Here is a 22,088-nt window from a genome sequence, read left to right as displayed (position 1 = left end):
GTCTGTAGCCAGTCTGTGAAACTTGAGCTACTGCAACTGTAAAAAAAAATATGACAAATATAAGAAGAAGGAAAATTAGCATTTAAGATAATACAACAGATAATTACAATTAAACATACTAAAGACACAGGCATAGTGAAGACAGCTAATGCAAGTACTGGACATCTCTAGAGACTGAGAGTGACGAAGTTAGGTAATGATAATAGTATGATAATAATTTCACCAAATCAGATTCTCCTTGTATTCAGGCATTTTACTCTAACTTCCTCAACACTAGAACAATAGTTTTATCACATTTATAGAAAAAGCCATCTGACAAGTCAATACTAAAGCCAGGTTTTATACTTGTTACTCCATATGACTCAACACATACTGTATATCTGTCTGCTGAATAAAATCCCATAACACTGGGCTGTGCAACATCATCATAACACCGTATCACCATCATAACAACAGTAAAGAATGCCCTCATCATGATTATGGCTTTTACATAATAAATATATGTGTGCTGCCTAAGTAGTGAATGCAAAATGAGTGTAAACATGAAAATAATTTTTAAAAATGAAAAAACATCCAATATCACTTAAAGCAGAGTAGGAACAGAATTAAATATGTCTCAACATTCATGTTTTATGGTAATTTTCACAATTAAATGAATAGTTTGACATTCGGGAAATGCTTTTGTTTGCTTTCTTGCTATGCTATGCTAAGCTAAGCTAAGCAACTGCTGGCTCCAGCTATATTTTTACCATATAGACACTATTGATCTTTTTATGTAACACTCTCTCTCTAAATAAGTGTATTTCCCAAAATGTTAAACTGTTCCTTTAAAATTTGTCTTTGGGCATTGAGATTGCTTATAAAATTAGACTTAAGATGTTACATATACATGAGATGTAAATCTAAAGCTATAGATGTAAATAATTTTCATCATTTTTGAGGACAAAACTGTTTAATTGATATTAAACAGAAAATAATTTAAAAAAGAAAAACATAAAATATTACTTAAAGAATTGGGATTGCATATTGGACAAGATATCAACTGTCATTTATTGTTAAGTGATAATTTATCTCTTTATTTAGGGCCATTCGTTGGCAGCAGAAGCAAGCTGTACACACAACACTGACATGACAAACCTGTTAGCAAACATTTGCTTATTTACACATCCAACAGTTATAGAGCAACATTAGCATTAATTTCAAGTCATAGCTACTTATTGTTTCACTTGATGTGTTGTGATGTTTACAAGCTAGTTATTATTTGTTTGTGTTTGGAGCTAGGCAGGTAGCATGCAGTGAATTTATCAGAGCTTTTCCACTGAATACGGTTACCTGTTGCGAGGTTGATGACAATGGAGTTTTGGCCTCAAAGTCTAAATATTAATCTAAAAAGCTCCTCAGAGTCGAGGGAAACTGCAGAGTTGGCAATGTGCATTGATCATTTCAAGTGACACCTTACATTGCATTTAAAATATTAATTAGTTGAGCTTTAAAGTACAGTCTTGGTTGAAATTATTGGCACCCCTGAATTTTAAGTGCAGAATTTAGAATATAGTAAGAAAATAAATGCAAATCAGCTAATTTTGTATAATCAGAATATCTAATAAAATGTCCAAAGTTGCTGAACAATAACAAAAAAATGCCATCACATAGTGAAATAAAAAATACAGACATAAAATGCATGCTTGACACAATTACTGGCTACCTCTGAATTTAAATTATTTCCTCTAACAAAACTAAAAAACCAATAAGACTGCGCTTAATTTTCAGTGTTCACGTGACCTGAAATAACCAAAGAATGATGATTTTACTGCATAAAAAGGGACAGATTGTTTCCAGTTTGTTTTTCACAATGGTGAAGATAAGGGAGCTGTCTGAGAGCATCAAAAATGCTACTATTAAAAAACATAATAATTCCAAAGGCTACAAAGATCTTAAAATCCCTGTTTCAACAGTTCATAGTGTTATCAAGAAATTTCAAAGTCATAAAACTGTTAAGACGTGTCCAGGACATCCTGCTAAGAAGAAACTCAGTGAGATAAGTCTGCAAACGTTGATGTGGATTGTGGAAAAAAACACCATGTAAGACACATAAAGAGTATCAAGCTGACCTGGAGCAATCTGGAGTGGTGGTTTCAGACCGTACCATTCACCTCACACTAAACCAAGTAGGGCTCCATGGGCAAAGGACACCACTATTGAAAGAAAGGCACAAAAAGGCAAGACTAATGTTTGCAAAAAAATTCATAGATAAGCCACAGTCTTTCTGGGAGAATGTCCAATGGACAGATGAAAGCAAAGTAATGCTCTTTTGGAAGGCAGTGCACCAGTTTGTTTATGGGTGACAAAAAGAAGCCCATAAGGAAAAAAACACCCTACCTACAGTAAAACATGGTGGAGGTTCTATCATGCTGTGGAGCTGCTTTGCTGCGTCTAGTAGTGGAGGCATTGAATGTATCAAAGGAATGATGAAATCAGAAGATTACCAAGGCATTTTAGAGTGAAATGTGTCATCCAGAATACTAGGTTTGAGGCGAAGGTCTTGGGTCTTTCAGCAGGACAACAACCCAGATCACACATCCAGCAGCACAAAAGAATGGTTGAAAAGGAAAAGATAGACTGTTTTAAACTGGCCAGCAATGAGTCCTGACCTAAATCCCATTGAACACCTTTGGAGGGAGCTGAAATCCGCCATTTCAAAAAGGATTCCTGCAAACTTAAAAGAGTTTGAACACATAGCAGTGGAAGAAATTACCAGCAGACAAGTGCCAGAAGCTTCTAAATGGGTACAAGAAGCGTTTAGAGACTGCCATTGTTGCCAAAGGTGCTGCAATCCATTATTAGCGAAGGTGCCAATAATTGTGTCTGGGGTGTATTTGGTGTTTGAATTATTATTATCATTAAATTATTATTATTATGCAAGTTGTTTTTTTTTTTAATTTTCTTTAGTTCAGTAACCTTGGGCATTTTATTAAAATGTTTTGATTATACAAAATTGGTTAATTTGCATTTATTTCTGAGGATCTGAAGGACTGTAAATGTTAAGGTTTTAATGTTCAAAGATTTTTCTACTGAGATACCACATAACTTGGTTCCAAGAAACATAGTGAGTGTTGAATCTTAAACTGAGAATTTTTTCAGGAAGTGTGCTAACTCATTGTTGTGTTGTATTTTGCTCCAACATTTCAAGTTCACACTTCCTGTACATTAAGACTATTTCACTGCATCAATCAAACCCTGACACCTGATACTACCTTTCTCTGTTCCAGCCCCATTTTCTGATATACACTGATAGGATGGGTGTATTTTTACTATAAAAACCTTGCCTAGCGCAGCTTTAATTTGATGGTTTAAAATAAAATCTTGGATCAGTCCTTAGAAGCCTTTCCTGTGTCCACCTTGGCAAAGCTGTGGCTGTAAATAATGTAGTTTGCGGCAGCAGAGCCAACCACGTCCCCATTTAGTGGCCAAACATTTGATAAATGGCAGTTTTCTCAGGCTACAAGCATTGTATCTCACTTCATCTGTCTTTCTTTCTGATCTCTTGCTGTCTTTCCTTCTCCCTCTGATTGTTTTCTTGCTGCTCTCTTGTTATCACTCACTCTGTCTGCTCCTCTCTCATTCTTTAATCGCTCTCCGACCACTTTTCTTTTCTCTCTCCATTTCTCTATCCTATTTTTGGTCCCAGATGCATCGATTATTCATGACTTTGCATGGAATTTCTGACTACAGAGCTATTAACAAGAGCTGTCAGGGTCATCGTATTACACCTGAGCATCCATCTATGACACATAATGTCCCACATGAGGATACAAGCACACACACTCACATACAGCTACAACCCAAAGGGATCATGCACACACTCAAAGATGCAGGAAAGGTAGCCAGGTACTCAAGTCACATTTTTCAGCACATGGATGGGTGTAAAAAACACAGAAGACAGTCATGTTGAATTCATTAGGCAGAGAAATTATTCTTTATGGTAAATGTTGTCAGTAATCCCAGAGTTACCGAAATACCACTCTTATTCAAAGAAAGGTAGCTGCACCCTGTCACCAAAAACACATGACCTTGACACGATTTGAACATGCAACCTTCTCATCTGGAGTGAGATGCGCTACCATTGCACCACAATGCCTTTGCACTTACAGCTTCAGTTCATAGTCAGTTACTGTAGAAGAGTCCCCACTTGAAAAACTGTACTGCAACACAATTTCCATGTGACCTGAGAGTATTGGGCTATATAAGTGCTAGAAATAAGACAAAATAAAAATTGAGCTCCTGCATTGTGGTGTAGTTTGTGCTTAGCTAATAAAGTTAGCCATGCAGAGCAAATGCCTGTCTTGTGAGTTCAGTTTGTACTGCTACGGTACAAGGGTGGAAAATATTTACTGAAAATCAGCTAAGCCCTGTAGCTGGATGTTTGGGTCATTTCCCAGATATCAGTGACCAGAGCAAAATTTGTGATTTAGGTAGGCTAAAAAATGTGTAAGGATGGATATTCTAAACAGAAATTATTAGGGGATATAATGTGCTCATTTTCACATGTAATGTGAAAACAAGCATAATATGATTGTTCTCTGCAAAGATTGGTTATTTCTGTGCTCTGATGTTACTTTAGACCACTGAAAAAATGACTCACTCAAGCATAAGGTAAAAACATCAGCGTGAATAATATCAGAAATTTACAAATGAGGGATCTTTAGCTGGAAGAACTTGAAATGAACCTAAATTAGCCTTATCCTAGGCAGGTAGGTAAACTACATGGGGATCCGTCAGATATGTCTGAGTGGTGGTTTCTTTGATACATTTATGTTATATGTTTACATTTGTTTTTTACTCTATTTTGAACCCGCCTCCCAACAGGAGCAGAATCAACCAATCAACTTCGTTAATGCACAAGTCCACGTGACACATTGTGGAGATTTGGGAGGTATGCACATAAGCCACTCTGTGAGCCTCTAAGACCTATTGTTACACATAATGCCCTTTTGTAGGTCCATGGAGACGTTAAAACAGCCAACCATTACATCCAATAGTTGCTGCCAGCAAGTTCCCCTACTGTCAGGAAACACAAAGTCCTCTTTAAAATGAAGTTATATTTGTGCATCACAGTTAATTACAGTCCTACAGTAGATACCTCAAACAGAGAAACCGGGTTATGGTTATATAAATATATACATTGATAGCACCTCCACAACACTCACAGCATTTGTGTTATCGGCCGTATTATGCTTTAATCATATCACCCAAATTTATTGTGTTTACATTCTGTCATTCACTATGTGAGGTTTGCCTTGTCAAGCAAACTACTATATTACTATATTCATAGTAACCATAGTATCCGCATCATGGAGTTTTTTGTAAAAGTGAACGTTAGCTCCGGCATACCCTACAGCTGCAGTAGCTGCTGTTTGTATGTATAATTTGTTCCAATGTCATAACCTCCTAACACACAACTATAAATTTTGCCCCTGTCTTCAGTCTGCTTCAGTCCAACTGATTATCCTCACTGTTCAAACTGTGTACATTGCCTACTTCCAAGAAGTTCTAGGAGGTAGGTGCTTAGAAAATGTATACACAGTCCACATAGCAAAAGCAGCACATTAGCAGAGCAGCAGTCTGGTCCTCCGTCGGTGTCTACACAGGATGCATTTAGTCACTGTATCGAGTGTAGATCACCCGTGTTTTGGCAGCACTTAGAGCCCAGCACACAATCACCACAACTATGGTATGGTAAAACAAAACAGACCTGAAGCATAGCAATACGAGTGAAACAGAAGCCATTACGCAGCCTGTGTAGACAGCTGGATTGATTAAAATAGTAGCACTATTCTGTCGGTTCTGATTTTCTGCTGTTGATGTGCTGTTCTGCTGAGTATTCAGTCTGGGCGACTACAATCTTTCAAACCTCTCTTAGCCTGGTGGCATAGTTCTAACCTCCAGTGTGTGGCCTCCTAAGTGGCATTGATCCTATAGTAAATATTGATTAGTGTGAATGGTTTTCCCAGAAACTTCTAGGAGACACCTTCGGTATCTATATTGTCAATACACTGAAATATCAGTGAGAGAGAAACAGGGTGAGAGGGGCAGAAAGGGGGAAAGGACAGCAACCAGGAATATCAGGACTTAAGGCTGCATGAGTTACAGCTCAGCACAGCTCAGCGAATGAGTTACTGTTATGCAAGAGCTTAGTCAGCCCAGCTGGAGATCAGAGAGAGAGAGAGAGAGAGGGAGAGAGCAGCAGGACAACTGAGCAGTGAGAGCACAAGTGAGCAAGCTGAGGGACAGAGAGGAGGAGGCTGAAGAGAAAACAGCAAGTGAGCAGAGAGATCTACCATATGTACTCACATGCATACATGAGAGTACATGTACACACTCACTCACTTAATCTCTTTCTCTCTCATATCTCCATGCAGCAAAGCAGCATCATGAGAAGCAACACCGAAGAGGGTTTCCTCTCTCCACCAAGTGAGTGAGGAAAATAGAAGAAGAGAATAGAAAGACAGGTGAGAAGTGAAAAGAAGAAGACTAAGGAAGAAGAAAGAGAACAGGAGAGAAAAAGCAGAGGAAGTACAGAAAAGAGAACTGTACTTCAACATGAAAAAGGAAAGCGAAGCAGCAAACTCTCCCCTAAAGGATCTTTCTTCCTCATTTTGAGCCAAAACCCCTGACCATGAGGCTGTGAATTCCTTTCCTCTTCCTCTCACAGAACACATCTTCTTCATTGTCTGACCCCATGTCTCCAAAAGTGGGTCCCGCTGGTCAAAGCGCCAGCACCCACCTCTGGATGCTGCTGCGCCCCCTGCTCTGTGCGCTAATCCTGGCTAAAGGCTCCACACTGAGCACTGAGGACTTGCAGAGCACCACAACCATGTCGCTGCTGGAGGACTGGACCGGCACTACAATCCAGCTGCAGCCAGACCTGCAGACTGAAGCCGGGACTCCGACGGACACACAGACAGAGGCAACAACTCTGACAGAGACGCAGACTCAAAGCACTACCAGCAACTATACAGGTCAGTATGTCTACCAAACATCCATTGTTTTCAATCTTTTTTTATTGCTAAAACATTCCTGTGTGTGTAAGGTTCAATGATTAATTCTGCTTGTAAGCAAAATGTTTTGAACTGCATGCCGAAAGTTGAATCCACGTTGCAAGAAATATTTTGTACAATTAGAGAGTTTACAGAGTTTGAACTAGAGTTGCAGCTAACAACTATTTTCATCATCAAAGAATCTGCTGTCTATTTTTTTGATTAATCAACAAATTGTTTACTCTATAAGATATTAAAAAAATGTCCATCATTATTTCCCAAGAGGAAGTTTTCAAACACATTCAAATGGTTCAAAACAGAAAAATAATCAGTTTACTACCATAGAAGGCTAAAAAAACAGCAAATATTTGAGAGGCTGGAACCGATGAGATTTTGATATTTTTGCTTTAAAAACTGAAATGATTAATTGATTTTCAAAATAGTTTCAGATTAATCTTCTGTTGTTCAACTAATCCATTAATCAACTAATTGACGAATCATCGCAGCTCTAGTTTTATCAAGCTTTTCCTTTGAAGCCCCTCATTTCACATTGAAGGGAGTTTTTGGAAGATGTTTTTTACTCCACAAGATATACACACACTCTTGGACACAAGATAAAACCTCATGGTGGCTTCCAGTGAGTCCATGAAAACAAGGTATGCCAGTGTTACACTCTATTCTATGACCTATTTGACTTTCTGATATTAACAGGAATTACAGCTTAATTGCTACAGCAAAAGTTTTTGTCATCATCACATACTGTTTACTGTATTATACTGTATTTGTGTTTCTCCTTACCTTAACCCGAACCTGGCCTTAACCCTAACCCCAAGTATCTCATGTGATACTTAACCTTGGCTTAACCAAGCCCCACACCTACCTATGTCCCAACATTGGAAAGTGGCACAAAAGGAAACACTATTCAAGGGAGTCTGTCAAAAGACAGGGATTTCCAAAGTTTTGTCAATACTTAAAAAATAGACTTCTAAGAAGTCTTAGCTGGACCAGTATCACATTGTACTATCACTTTGAAAGTTACTGTGCCTTGAATTTCCGTGTTTTCATGGGCTCATTCAGGGCTGGTTTGCAATTTTTTGCTTGAATACCCATTCAACAGACCTACTAGCTCTAAAAATCTCTATTCTGTTTCTGAATTCACACACTATGAAAAAGTATTCAAAAGTAGCAGAGTCTTGTTGATATAAAGTGACAGTGTTTGATTTGTACAAGCAAACATCTGTTTCAGACTTGCTGCTGTTATGTATGTGTTTGTGTTTGCCTGTAAATCACTTGGTGTTTGTGCATGCGTGCTCCTGTACTTATTCTTCTGATTAGTGGTAAATCTGTGTGTGTGTAGTTGAAAAAGCGTATACGTGTGTATGCTTGTTGCTGTGAGTGCATGCATGTTTGCAAAATATGTGTGTTTGCTCTTGTACATCGTCTATCAATTCTGTACGGACCAGTTTGGTTGACAAAGAACATTTTTGGCTGGTTCTCACTTCTTCAAAAGGCTGTCTGAGGGTTTAAGTCTTAGGTTTGGGGTTCAGGTTAGAACTAGGTGTAGGTTAGGGTCAGAGTTGGGGTTAGGGTTGTAATGGTTAAGGTTATACAGTAGGTTTACAGGCTTGGGAGTTCATTATATCAATACATCAAGGGTCTACATGAGTATAGAGGTATACATTTGAATGTTTCTACATGTTTGCATTTAAGTCTTTTTTTTGTGCTTGTTTGGGAATACAGAAGTGTGAGTGCACTTTTCTTACTGTGCATATGGCTGTGTGTGTGTGTGTGTGTGTGTGTGTGTGTGTGTGTGTGTGTGTGTGTGTGTGTGTGTGTGTGTGTGTGTGTGTGTGTGTGTGTGTGTGAGAGAGGTGACAGGTGATGCATTTAAAGACAGTTTGTTATGTCCAGACTCGAGCTGCTCAGCCTGACCAGGAAAGCTGCAGCGCCGCTTGCATGATTTCACCTCCCTGGAGTATGAACTGCCTTTCTCTTCTCCTCCGTTCCCTATGTCCATTTCCACTCTCTCTTTTCTTTTCTCCTCTCTGTCTATATGTCACTTTCTCACTTCCCTGTTTATTTTCTCCAACCTCTGTCTCATCTGTCTTTTTTTTTGCTAATTGCTTTTTCTTCCCCTGTCACTTTGTTTCTCTCACACTACTTGTTTTTCTTTTATTTTGTCTTCTCTATTAGTTTCTGTCACTTCTTTTATATATAATTGAGGCTTTGTGCTATGGGCTATTTAATTCGCATAAATAGCCTACAGCAGATGACAAAATGCAAACTTTACGTGCCTAAGACACACATAATTCACAAACACACACACACACACACACACACACACACACACACACACACACACACACACACACACACACACACACACACACACATACACACACACACACATGAACATATCAGAAATGGACGCACTCAGGCCAAACGGCAACAATCTTCTTAAAGGTTTAAAGAATAAACAACACAGTTGCTCGTTTCACAACAGCAGCTCTGTGTCTGACATTGCAGGAATAAGCACTTTATACTTTAATAACACACACTCAGAAATGTGCACAAAAGCACACAAACAGGTGATCAGCTGACTTGCCACAGCACATCACATGCATGAATTACACCAGACCAGAGCATTTATGTGAGAGGGCTTCTAAAATTCAAAATCCTGGAGTTGTGGTTAATATCAACGCTCCCAAAAAGCAAATTGTGTGTGTGGTATATGTGTGTATGACAGTATAAACTTCCATTAGCATGAACAGATAAAAGCTGCTTTTTTAAAAAACTTTTTTCAAACCTTTTTTAAGCCTATTGGATTCATTACTCCAGGTCTGGATTACAGCAGCAACTCTGTGTTTATGTGTGGACATTGTAGTTTCAGCTTCTCAAGTATAAAACCAGTCTCAGTTATCATTTATAGGACAATTAATTAATTAGATAATTAATCCAGGTAAGTATATAAGGTTTTTGTGCTTGCAGAGCTTTTGGACACTGAACGAAGACAAATGGAAGTGTCTTTCCAGGAAGAGTTTTTGTTATGAAAGTCATTCCCAACCTTTTTTTTTCAGATGTACCACCACAGCCCTATAGCAAAAAATCCTAATTGTAATTTCTGTTATTCTAAATTAGTCAAGCTGCTCCACAGGCTTTCCAAGTATACCCTCTGGTAATTGCAGAAGGATCCCCCATTTGGGAATCACTGTGTTTTAGTGATACTTTCCATCAGGTTGATGTTAATGTAGAGAGCAAATGAGGCATTGAATGTTAAAAACCTTTAAAAGAAATGCAGAAATGCTCTGTGAGGCTGCAGCAGTGCCATGACCTAAATCCTAGCACTAACATGCTGACAGTGACAAGCTATTATGCTAATATTATACAGCTTTAATGTTTAACATGTTCACCGTGCCATTTTTGTGGCTCAAAACTACAAGTTATTTATTAATGATCATATAGTTGATGAAACAAAAAATCAACAACATGATGCAACAAGCCAACAAGTGAATTATCTTGGGGTTCAAAGCATTTTAGGAAATGTAGGGAAGTAGAAACTACAAATGAGGAAGGCAGGGGTTGCAAGAAAGCAACTCCTGAAGTGTACTGAACATCTCAGACTAATGATCTAAAGCAGGGTAAATAAAATTAATGGAATGGTGTAACACGCTTAAGAATTATATGTGGAAATCAGTGAGCTTCACTATTGGTAGAAATATTAAGTGGTGTACTACTTGTGGAAAATTTGTTCATGCTAAATCAAGTCTGGAACTTAGCTTGGAGTACCTGGTCAATAGTATTTGGAACACAGACAGAGATGGCGATGGAGTGAGAAGCTGCAGCGGTGCAGTTGGTGTCCTGAACAACTTCCTGTTACGGCACTAGCAGGGTCCTGATGAGCAGCAGCTATTTCTGCCTTAGAAAAGCCGTAAGCATTAACATTAACACGGTAACAAAACCTACTAACCACAACAGTATGTGAGAGTTAATGTTAGTCTTAATCTCTAAATGAGGCCTATATAAATTACTTGCTAGGCAGCCTGCCTCTTAATCTGACCAGGCAAGAGTTTACAGTAAATCCTTACTGTCTATGTTACAAGATTTTTTCTTTAACTCTTTTGTCCAACAATACTTACTGTATAGACTTTACATATAGTTTTCTCAGACAGTCCTTTGGTGTCTGAGGGAAAATGACCCCCCCTCCACTGTTTGGAGGGGGGCTCAGTGGAGAATAAAACAAGTACTATGGTGTGCAACTAAGTGGTCAGCAACCACAACCAAGTTCTTGTAGTTCCCAGTGGCTTAATATCCTAAAATAATTCTATTTCTTGAACAAAAACAAATACCAACGTTCGGTTTTAAATACAGCATCTACTTCATGATGACAATAAGCTGCTTATTCTTCATTCTGAGTCTCTTCAGATAAGATTGTCAGCCAAAAGCCTAAAATGTAAATGTGTATTGTTACAGTGCCTTTAATCTGATTAACTGACAGGCAAAGCCAGTTACCCTTGTCTATTCTCGGCTATTTCTAGTTCAAGAAATCTTGTTGATGACATGCTAACACACAGGAATACAGATGTACATATGCACTGATAGCAAGTAGAGTCCAGTTTATTTTGAAGCCAATTATGTTGGTTAGTTTTGTTTTGTTTTTTTTCACAAATGCATTGGAAGCCATGTTAAAAATCTACCTTCATGTATCACTTCACATTAGAACAGCATACAGTTTGATACTGTTCTAATATACAGTAGAACCAGATTAAGGATTCTTTTGGGGAAGGAGCAAAACACAGCTTAATTTTAGCAAAGATCTAAATGTCTACATTTTTGAAAACACAGATGACCCACAAGAAGAATTTCTGTGGGGACACTATATCCCAGGGCTCACAGACATACACACATGCAAAGCCAGGTGTATTTCTGTCAGTGACACACTTTGTCATCACTCCTGAGCTCTGTGGACTTGGCAAGCTTCAGACAAAGACTTACTTCTGTCTCTTGGATGTCAATCCAATATGGCTGTTGGCAGTGACTCAACTTTACATTATTACTACAAAATTATTTACTACAACATTATTACCTCCCCACAGTTTAGCACCACTAACTGAACAAAGAAACTCAGGGAGAGTCTGAAATGAGTCTTCTCTCTTCCCTGATGGTTTAAGCACGATGGCGGCAAGTAAAGAGGCAACAAAGATAAACACACCTCCTAAAAATTCATCTAAACTGTTTTTTGGAGCATTGTGTAATGTAAATCATAAACTAAGAATTATCGGTTATAGTAAAAGTTCAACATTTTAGGGAACATTCTCTTTCTTATATTATAATCCAGTATTTCTTAGATGAGAAAACTGGTATTACTCTCATGTATGGTGAAAATGTAGCTGGACTGAAAATGGGGAAACAGCTAGTCTGGCTCTGCTGCAAGGTAAGTTTTAGTTGAATTATTCTAGTTAAAACAAAGTGACAGCCTCTGTGGCTGAACATGATAGTAAAGAAAGTGGAATTTAGGATCTCTTGTCTCTTTGTCACGTAACTTTGTTTAGTTTTCTGGTTTTTCTGTACCAATAATTACATTTTTTTTGTTTTGTTTTAATGGCATCTATTGAGCTCAGCCAAGTCTGTTCTCCACATCTAGCTGAAGGTTTCAGGACCAGTGTTACTTCCCTCTGCCATGTCAGTGAGTTTAATCAGTCAAGGGTAATGTCAGTAGTTGAAAATCAACCCTATCAAACTTTTTCTGTTTAACTAGAGACATTATCCTCTGTCAGATCCAGCCAAAGCTGCTAGCTGAAGGAGACCACCATTAGCTTTCAGTTCATGCCTCTGATTTCTGTACAAAGTCAGCATAAACTCACAACTAAAAATTAATCCTTCAAAACTGTGACTATCTAAAGGTACGTGGTCACTTTGACACTCTATTAATGTTAAAAAAAAACAAAAAACAGTAAGAATTGGGGAGGCTGAGGCAAACACTCATGCTTTTTTGTGTCTGCACAGGAACACTCACTGCGCAAGCAGGGCGAGAGCCAGGGGGATTAGGTAATCAGATGTGATGCTGCACATCAGTGAGGTGCAACAGAAATAGATACGCTGATGGAAAGGAGAAAGGCATGATGTTTGTTTAGGGTCAGATCACATAAAGAGCAGCCTGAGAAGAGGAGCCAAAAAACAGTCAAGAAAAAGAAGCATCAGAAAGGAACATGAGGATAAATGAGATGAAGCAAGTCAGCAATCAGCAAGGAATTCCATCTTTCATAACTTCAACTCAGACTTTATCTGCCTGGTAAAGTCCGACTCAGATGAAGTTTATTTTTAACCATTGTTTATCCACGGAAAAGTAACCAAGCACAGAGAAGGAGAGAGTCTTTCCTTCACTCTGTTTAGCTAACGTCTAACTCCAAGCCTTAGGGCTTTTTTTTTTTTTTTTTTTTTCTACTTTGCCTTTTTGTTAAAAGAAAGCAAAATAAAAAGTTGGTGTTGTTACAGGATGTGTTTCACAAAAAGGTGCACTATACAAGCAAATAGAATACACACTTGCTGTTTCAAATGCCTTATTCAGTAAATAAAATCTGAGGATGCTTGGATTAAAGTTGCACTTACCAATATTATTATAGGAGCAATGGATCAAATTACTACTTTTTATATGAAAAGTGTCACTCATAGTTAGCAACCAACAGATCATTACAATGTGACTGTGCAGTTCACCTCGACTGTAAGGAGCACTTTAAGTCTTTCAGCTCATTGTTTTGGTTTTACAACCCACACCTTCAGTGTTTTGGTTCACTCATTTAGGGTTCTCATCAGCCCTGTTTCCAACCACAGAATGCAGCAGTATTTAGGAAAAAAAAGCTATGATAAACCCATTGTTCAGGTGATGGAACCCAAACAGAGCTTAATGGACAGTGATACAGGACTTAGATCTGTCAGATGGAAAGAAACGCAGACAGAAAACTAGCATTTATTTAGACAGACTCAGAATGAATGCCAATGTTGCTCAACAAAAACAATTAGAGTGTTCAAATCTGAACTCAAAGGGGCACCACACCAATTTCATATATCAAGATTATTTTATTTGTTATGGGTCCTGCAAATTTTTCCAAACAGTGGGCATGGACTTTGAAAGACATGGGTTTTACCAGGCAGGGAGAGTTTAATCAAAAGATGCCACAGAGTTGCATTATGGGAAATGTTGTTATCTAGTGTTTTTGGCACTTGATCCATACTAGGAAATAAAAGCCAAGCTGTCTCTGCCTCTGTTGTACACACCGATTTTGATCATTCTTTTTCTAATATTTTGTGAGGCCGCCAACTTTATGGAAGAGCAGTACTAAATGGAGCAGTTTTTTAAGGTCTGTTTCCCTGTAGCTCACTTATTGGCATTGTTTGTTTAAGGTGAGGGTTAGGTTAGTCATCAATTTACAGGGTAAGGTATTATATCTGAAAGTGTCATGAAGCTGAAAAGAACAGAGTAAGATATCTTTCAAGTATCCTAATAAAAGTGTATGTGTGGGGGCATGCATGCCCTATGTTATACAATATGTACAATATGTACAGTATATACAATATGTGTAATGCCACACATTCCTAAAACATGTGTGTAGGGCATTGGTACATCCAGCAAGAGTTCTGTTCACTCATTCTGTGCATATGTGTGTGTGTGTGTGTGTGTGTGTGTGTGTGTATGCTTGAATCTTTAATGCTGAGAGCCTATCTTTATTTAATCACAAACTATTCTGTGTGCTTCCATGACAGAGATGAGTGGGAAGTGTTTTAGAGAAGAATTCAGTAGAGGGGATGTTTGGTTGACAGTGTTGGGTTGCAAGGTTGGATTGTCCAGAGGTGTAGTAGCACCCTGTTGGCAGCTAAACTCTGACTGGCAACCCACAGTTTCCACAATGACAGAGAAGCTTTCTGAATGGGGCCGAATCAACAGGACTGAGCAAATAGAGCGCAGAGCCAACATACACACACACACACACACACACACACACACACACACACACACACACACAAACACACACACACACACACACACACACACACACACACACACAGTGAGAGAGAGAGTCTCGCTCTGAATGAAATACACACTACATGGACAACAGTATTAATCACAGTCTTATAAACACAAAAATTATGTCCTTTACTAGCTGATGTCAATCTCCTGCTATTATCATATAGATGTGCACACACACACACACACACACACACGTGCACACACAATACTTAACTCCAAGCTAAACTGAACTCCAAGCTAAACTGAACTATAGAAAAATCAACAACACACAAAAACTAACACACATTTTAATCTTTTCAGCATTAATTCTGTTTTTTATTGATGCTGGGCTCCACTGGGGTGGTTCGGTTTGTTCACTCCACACTGGTGTCATTGTTCTTTTTCTCTGTTTACTACATTATGTTGACTCCCAAGGAGGTGGGTGTTACTTCAGCGTCTCAGTTTAGGAGATGCATTCCAATTTTCAACTTTTTCCTAATTCCTAAGACTTTGTGTAAGTCTCCAGAACATGCACAGTACATATGTTAGCTGATGGCGCTAATGGTGTTAAGAATGTTTTTTTAGCTAGCTGACAACCTGACCTACTGTAATATAAACACAAAATAATTTACAACTGTAGTGACAAAATCGTAGAGAATTATCACCAAACTCTGTAATTCCCCTCAGCTCCACTGAGCATTTTAGCATCTTTTAGCTCTTTACTGTTTTGATTCACTCTCAGTTAGCAGCTAACTGGTGAACATGATGGAGTACTTACCTTACTTGTTAAGAAGCAAGATATTACTACTAGTGTTTATTAATTCTATTATTGATATAACGAGCTAAATATAAAATAATCAAGACAGGAAATAGATAACTGTGTTGTTTTGTGCCATGTATGACTCTTTATAATAGATCATTATATGGCAGCTACTAGTGCTGAAATGAGGTCTGATAAATGCACCAGACGAATCTCAGATGATAATTAAAACCACCTGATTTAAATCAAACAATACTGTATCTCTTTCTTTCAACTGCAGATGTGATCCCTTTAGTGTCATTTCATGGAGACATTTGCATTTCATAAACACTATAACAGGATTATATTATTTTTCAAACAGCAACAATTTTCGTTGCAAAAAACACAAAGAAAAGAACCTGGCATTGGCAAACAAGATAAACTCATTATTCTGTACCCAATCTTCATTGAAAATCCCATTTTACTGTGTACTTTTCTCTTGTACAGTTCTGAGGGAAACATGATGTCTTTTATTACATGTGCATGTGCTGGATTTGACTGTTACCTGGCTGAAAAACAGCCCTAATTAATTTTTTTTAACAGATAATGTCAACCCCGCCACTATTTTACATCCTGTGCATGCTGAGCCCCAGCACAGAGCAGGACTTGAACAATTGAAGTATCAGTTTTGTCAAACAGTTCTAGTTAGCTATTTTATTTTCCTGATAATTTAAAATGCATTCAAGTGAATAAAAGAACACCCAGCCCAGTGCATGCTAAAAATGGAAGAAAGGGTTGGTGCCTGGGTTGAGCTGAGGGTGTACAAGTAGGTGATATGTACATAAAGCAACTGTAATTTGCTTAGATAGAAGTCAATCAAGACAATAACTTGTGGAAAAAATTATTGATGTTGTGTTATGAGAAAGAAGTTTTCTGTTATCAGCCACTGGAACAACTGTATCTCCAGATGCTTTAGTACTTTCTTCAGCTTTTTGCTAAGCTGGTGATCACAGAGTAATAGCATCAGTTTAAGGTCTCCTAGGGGAAACAGAATGGATTTTAGTTTCCCCTTTGAAAAAAAAAGTCTGCTCGTCCTTGTTTCCCTGCACTGTACCCACGTGTCTGCTGTGTGTGCCTTGTTGTGTATATGTGTGTGTGTGTGTGTGTGTGTGTGTGTTAGGGAGGGGATGCTGTCATCTTCACACAGGATCGCTGCAGAAATCCTCCCATCTGTCGCTTCTTATCAGCAGAGAGCAGCTTGCATGTTCACAGGGTCTTATGCTAGAATGATATGTCTCTCTCTCTATCTCTCTCTCTTCCACTCTCTCAAGCTCTCCCTTACTCACTTGCAAACACACAGAGGTTATACTAATATTGAAACAGCAAAGCAAACCACAGCATCACATACACTTCTAGCTATTACTTATTAAAACATAATATTAGCAAACCTAACACCATACTGCAATTTGCTTTGTCCATTCATTGCTTTTTAAAGCAAGAGTTGTTTTAAAATGACCATTTTAAAGCTGTGGTAATCATTATTTCTATATATAAAATGGAATAAATGACTATGTACAATGTGAAAGGTGTCTTTCGCAGTGACAACATCACTAAAAATGATCACCCAACTCTGCATTTCCACCCCTGTTTTAACATTTTTCAGGTCCTTATTTTGATTTTGTGGCCCACAACTTTCCTGTTTTGGTTTACTCTCACCGCTCTCAATAGCACCATTTCCAACCAAAGCAGGCAGCTGTTCAACCAAAAAAGCTCTTAAAACCCATTGTATCCAAAAACCAGTAGCTCACAGACAAAGTTAGCAACCAGCTGGTGAACGTGGTGGAGCATTTAGCAGCTAAAGAATCACATATTTCCATCAGGAGTTGGTGAGGACCAAACCAGAGCTCAAAGGAGTGAGAATTACATTTGTTGTGTGGCCAGAAACACAACTCCAAATAACATGCTAACATTGCTATGTAACTGCTGGGTGTGAAAAAGGCTACTGTTTGCTAACACATTCGTCATATCATCCTTATAATGTGTAAGTGTTGTATTTACCACCAAGTAGGCTAAAAATAATAATTAATGCAGCTTTAAAGTAGCAAACAACTCATTTTCACTGTCTACTGTAACATAGTGTGCCTGAATGTTTGCCTCTAGTAATTCAAGATAAGATGCATCTGACTAAACAACATATAGTACATTGCACTTCCTAACAACACTTCTTAACAAAGCATGAGTCAGTAAAGTAAGTTTTAAAAGCCAAAAATCCCAGCAGCTGGCTGAGTAATTGCTGAGTCATCAGCACTGATCAATAACCCTGTCATCCCCAGCTATCATATGGTCAATTTGTGCTACGGTGCAGAATAAACCTTACTTATATTCAATTTGAGTAAGTTCTTCTAGAAAAATATTCGATGATTTGTGCAGCTAGTGGTGCTGTAGGTTTACATGACATTTCCTCAGAGCCTCAAAAATCCCTGCAGCACAATAGCTGCTTTAGCACAAGACCTCTGAGAGGTATTTGCATTTTCTGTCTCTCCCTCTCTCTATGTCTATCCAGTGTAATCTCAGAACAGACACTCTGGCTCATGCTGAATCTATGTTTGACAAGAAAGTGGAAGGGAAGACAGAGAAGAAGGAAAAAAAAAAGAGAGTAAAGTGTGGGATAGAAAGGTAGACAGATGCAGATGGAATCAAAGGAGAAGGGGGACTGGAAAGCAATAGTGGGACAGAGTTGACTGAGTTTAAATCTTCCACATTCTTAAACATTTACAACTATTGAAAATGATGACAGTGACACATCATATCCAAACAGTTTTGAACAGCGACAATGGAGTCTGACAGCTGTAAATGTTATCAGTCTCTCAGAATCAAAGAGAAGCTTATTTCTAGAGGTGGCATAATCGACCAATCATCAACAATGATACACAGAGAAATCTTTTGTAGAAAATCCAAAAAGATCAAAGTCTATACCCACTTGCAGGATATTGACCCAATAAAGTAAGAAGATAGGCAGCTTTTGAACCTATCTTTCTACAGTGATAAAAATTTGACTATAGACTTATAGATTCCCATGATGTGTTCACTTAAACCTGCAGCTGATTACAAGTCAGCACTCAAGTTTTTTATGGTTTGTTAACAGTTCCCCCACAAAATGAAAAAAATGCACACTAATAAAACTTCTAATTCTTTTCAGGAACTTCAATTCTCTGTTGATCTACGAAGTCATTTGCTGTTTCATCTCCTCTCTCCTCAGGTCTGTCCTGCATCCATGTTTTGCCACCACGTCGGGGTTCCTTCTACATTGAACGTGGCAACGGCATGTCTGTAGGCAGCGTATTGGCCTTCTGGTGCAGAGAGGGATACCAGCTGGTCGGCAGTGACAGAATCTACTGCAGTGTCAGGAATGGCAAACCACAGTGGAGCAACTACTTACCTTCCTGTGAAGGTAAGCAGGTTTAAGTAACAATATTGTCATTGTTTAACAATAACAAGCAAATTGGACTTTATTAATATAAATGGATGCATATTATATTCCAAATTAACTATCCTCTTAAAATACGTGAACCTTTTTAAAAGTTGGTATTTTCTCCTGCATGCAATGTGAACAATTATTCCACCGCAATCTATGGACTTGTTCTCATTTCTCATGTCTACTTATGCGTGAAATCTAGTTGCAGCTTGAATGTAGAGCATCACTGGTGAACTTGCACAGCACCTTTTTATACTCCGGGAACATTTCTAACTTTTCTTCACATTACGCAAACATGTCATGTGAAATCAACATCATGCTGACTTTAGAGAGGAAACAGAAAAGAACTTTTACTGCATTCAAAAAGCAGAAAAAATGTCTGGTGAAAGGTGGAAACTACAAAAACCTTTAGTAACATCACTATAGGTTTTGAAAATATCAGAATGTGACATGACGTCATGTGTGTTTGTCCAGCTATCCACAGATAAAAGAAACATACACAAGACAAATATATGGAGCCAAAAAGGAAATAGATGTTGTGGTTTCATCTCCTGGAATATTTACTGTTTATGCATGAATTAAATCTGTAATAACATAGTTATTATTTTGGTATTAGCCATCTTTCAAGGCACAATGTAAAGCAGTGCCATTTTTTCCCCCCCAACAGCTATCCCCAGGCCGGAGGATCATGGTCTGAGAGTGGCTGTGCTGGCTTCAGTGGTGAGTGGCATTGTCATCCTCGCTATGTCTCTGTCCTTCCTCATCTGCTGTCTGCAAGAACGATCAGGCCGGGACAGAGCCAAGAAGGAGGGACAGAGCAGGTAGGAGGAAAGAGATGCCAAAATTAACCCTTCATATAACCACTGCTGTTGAATGTCTCCATTACATGCAGTCTTCATTTGTTCTCTCCCTGGTATATGAGGACCAGTAAGCTGGTAAAGTTTTCTCCTCCACAGGCGCAGAGAGAAACACTCGACCCATCGCAGTGAGTGTTGGCTGGAGAGAGAGGAGGGTGAGTGGGAAGCCTTCCCTCCTCTAAAGATCTTCCACCTCTCGCAGAAGATGAACCCCCGTCTGGCTCCCGACAGCCCCCTCTACCTTACTGGAGGCCTCAGTGGATATGAGAACCGAGGATACCAAAGGTAAAATATCAGCTCTCACATCTACAGGGAACTAATTTGGAGCCAAGTTTCTGTCTCACCTAGTTTTATATTTTTTGCTGAAAACCCTAATAATGATGCCTGAAAAACAGTTGGTGAACACAACCAATATCTAATCAGTGTTTTATCAAAGTAATTTATTACATTGCTCAAAGTTTCTCTTCAGTGTTTGAGCTACGAAGTAAACAATAAGATATGAAGCTTTTGGCCTCTGGATATTCACCGAGGCAAATGTTTGACAGGCATTGTGATCCAACAGAACACCTGTCAAAAGTCAAAAGTCCCCTTAAACTTGAAAATGAAGCTATCTACAGTATTTGTGATAAATTTTTCAAGAATCATGTCTATGGTAGAATGAATGAACATGTGGCTCAGACAGAGTACGGGAGTCAGAAAGTATTTAAAGATGGACTAACATAATTTTGGTCTTTTCAAAGGTTATGCCTTATACTTTAACCTGACATACTGAGAGAGGTCACTCTGAAATATTAATGCAGGTGATTGTAGGTGGCTGAATCGTTTTGAAACCATTGAAAACTACTTTAGTGCGAGAGCGAGACAAGGGTTTTTATATAATCAAAGTTAACCCAAATCCTAACCCAATTTATGAAGTTTTTACTAATCTCAGTACTTTAAAGTTAACCTCAGCAATATCAGTTAATGCTTTAAAGTCTTGCTTCTCTCTTGTCTCTCTCTCATACAGGAGTCAGGAGAGTTTGCTGAAGGCCTCCCTGCCTGGACTCTACCGCTCCGAGTCACAGCTATACCCGCACGTTGTTCTTCAGAGAGTCCCAACTCCAACAGCACCCTCCGCTCCTTCCGCTCCATCCCCTCCATCCGCTCCTGTCTACCTCCATCTCCCCTCCTCCTCCTCTGCTGCCTCCTCACCTGCCCACATAGCCACACACAGCCAACCTCACATGATAGCGCAGTACCCCACCCCGACATACCCCCCAAACCCCAACACAGCTGTGCCCGTCTACCCCCACCAAACACCAGCGCCTATCTACCCCAACCCCACCCCAATACCCCAACGGCCATGGCAGTAACTACATCTTTTACTTTTTATATTTACAGGGCCCTGTGCCATTCCCGTAGATGACGTTGAAGGAACACACACAGAGAAAGCTTTACAGGCATGTTTTGGAGACACAAGAAGTCTTTTTACTTTTCTTTATCGCTTTTTTCTCCCACAGAGGGCTGTAAATGCAATGTTCAAACCAGACAAGATAGAAAAGTGCAGAAATAGACAGGCAACCAGTGAAGGACCTCCCCCTTTAACTGCATGCTTAATGAACTTCTGCTGCAGTTTGGACTCAACCACAAGGAACTGAACACTTAAGATTTTTTTTTCCTCAATTCTTACTGTAGTGCTGCTGGACACTCTGCTAGAGGAGTTCTTTGGAGAAAGTCCTGCTTTCTTTTAGCCATCAGAAATGACAAGTAGCTTCGTGTAGCCTTGTGACAAAGGGACAGTTTTACTTTAAAGTGTATTAATTCAGTTAAACCTTTGACGTTCATGAAAGAATAAACCTGCAAAGAAAGACTTCAGCAATGGCTGCTACTGTTTCGGCAGCTCTCAGAAATGTTGATTTTTTTAAAAATAGTTTATATTTATTATGTAATTGGATCCCTAACAGCGTTCATGAGGTCCAGTTAATCTAATCTATACCTA

At 38.8% G+C, this 22,088-nt stretch overlaps 1 protein-coding gene across 1 annotated transcript; it reads left to right on the top strand.

Moving 5' to 3' along the window:
• The first annotated feature begins 6,739 nt into the window (after positions 1 to 6,739).
• zgc:162331 (uncharacterized protein LOC793007 homolog) lies at positions 6,740 to 21,462 on the top strand. Its single transcript, XM_040153066.1, has 5 exons — positions 6,740 to 7,019; positions 19,038 to 19,229; positions 19,921 to 20,074; positions 20,210 to 20,395; positions 21,117 to 21,462. Exons 1-5 carry the CDS (start codon positions 6,740 to 6,742, stop codon positions 21,460 to 21,462), a joined length of 1,158 nt encoding a protein of 385 aa, XP_040009000.1.
• The last annotated feature ends 626 nt before the right edge of the window (positions 21,463 to 22,088 follow it).

The sequence above is a fragment of the Xiphias gladius genome, chromosome 2 (genome assembly GCF_016859285.1).
Source record: "Xiphias gladius isolate SHS-SW01 ecotype Sanya breed wild chromosome 2, ASM1685928v1, whole genome shotgun sequence".
Taxonomy (NCBI): domain Eukaryota; kingdom Metazoa; phylum Chordata; class Actinopteri; order Istiophoriformes; family Xiphiidae; genus Xiphias; species Xiphias gladius.
Note: the sequence above shows the minus strand (reverse complement) of the source record. Positions and strands in the feature narration are given on the sequence as shown.

Coding starts and splice junctions, on each gene's coding strand:
- zgc:162331 (XM_040153066.1), top strand. CDS start 6,740: ATGTCTCCAAAAGTGGGTCCCGCTGGTCAAAGCGCCAGCACCCACCTC. Junction 20,075..20,209: donor AAGAAGGAGGGACAGAGCAG/GTAGGAGGAAAG, acceptor TCTCCTCCACAG/GCGCAGAGAGAAACACTCGA. Junction 20,396..21,116: donor GAGAACCGAGGATACCAAAG/GTAAAATATCAG, acceptor TCTCTCATACAG/GAGTCAGGAGAGTTTGCTGA.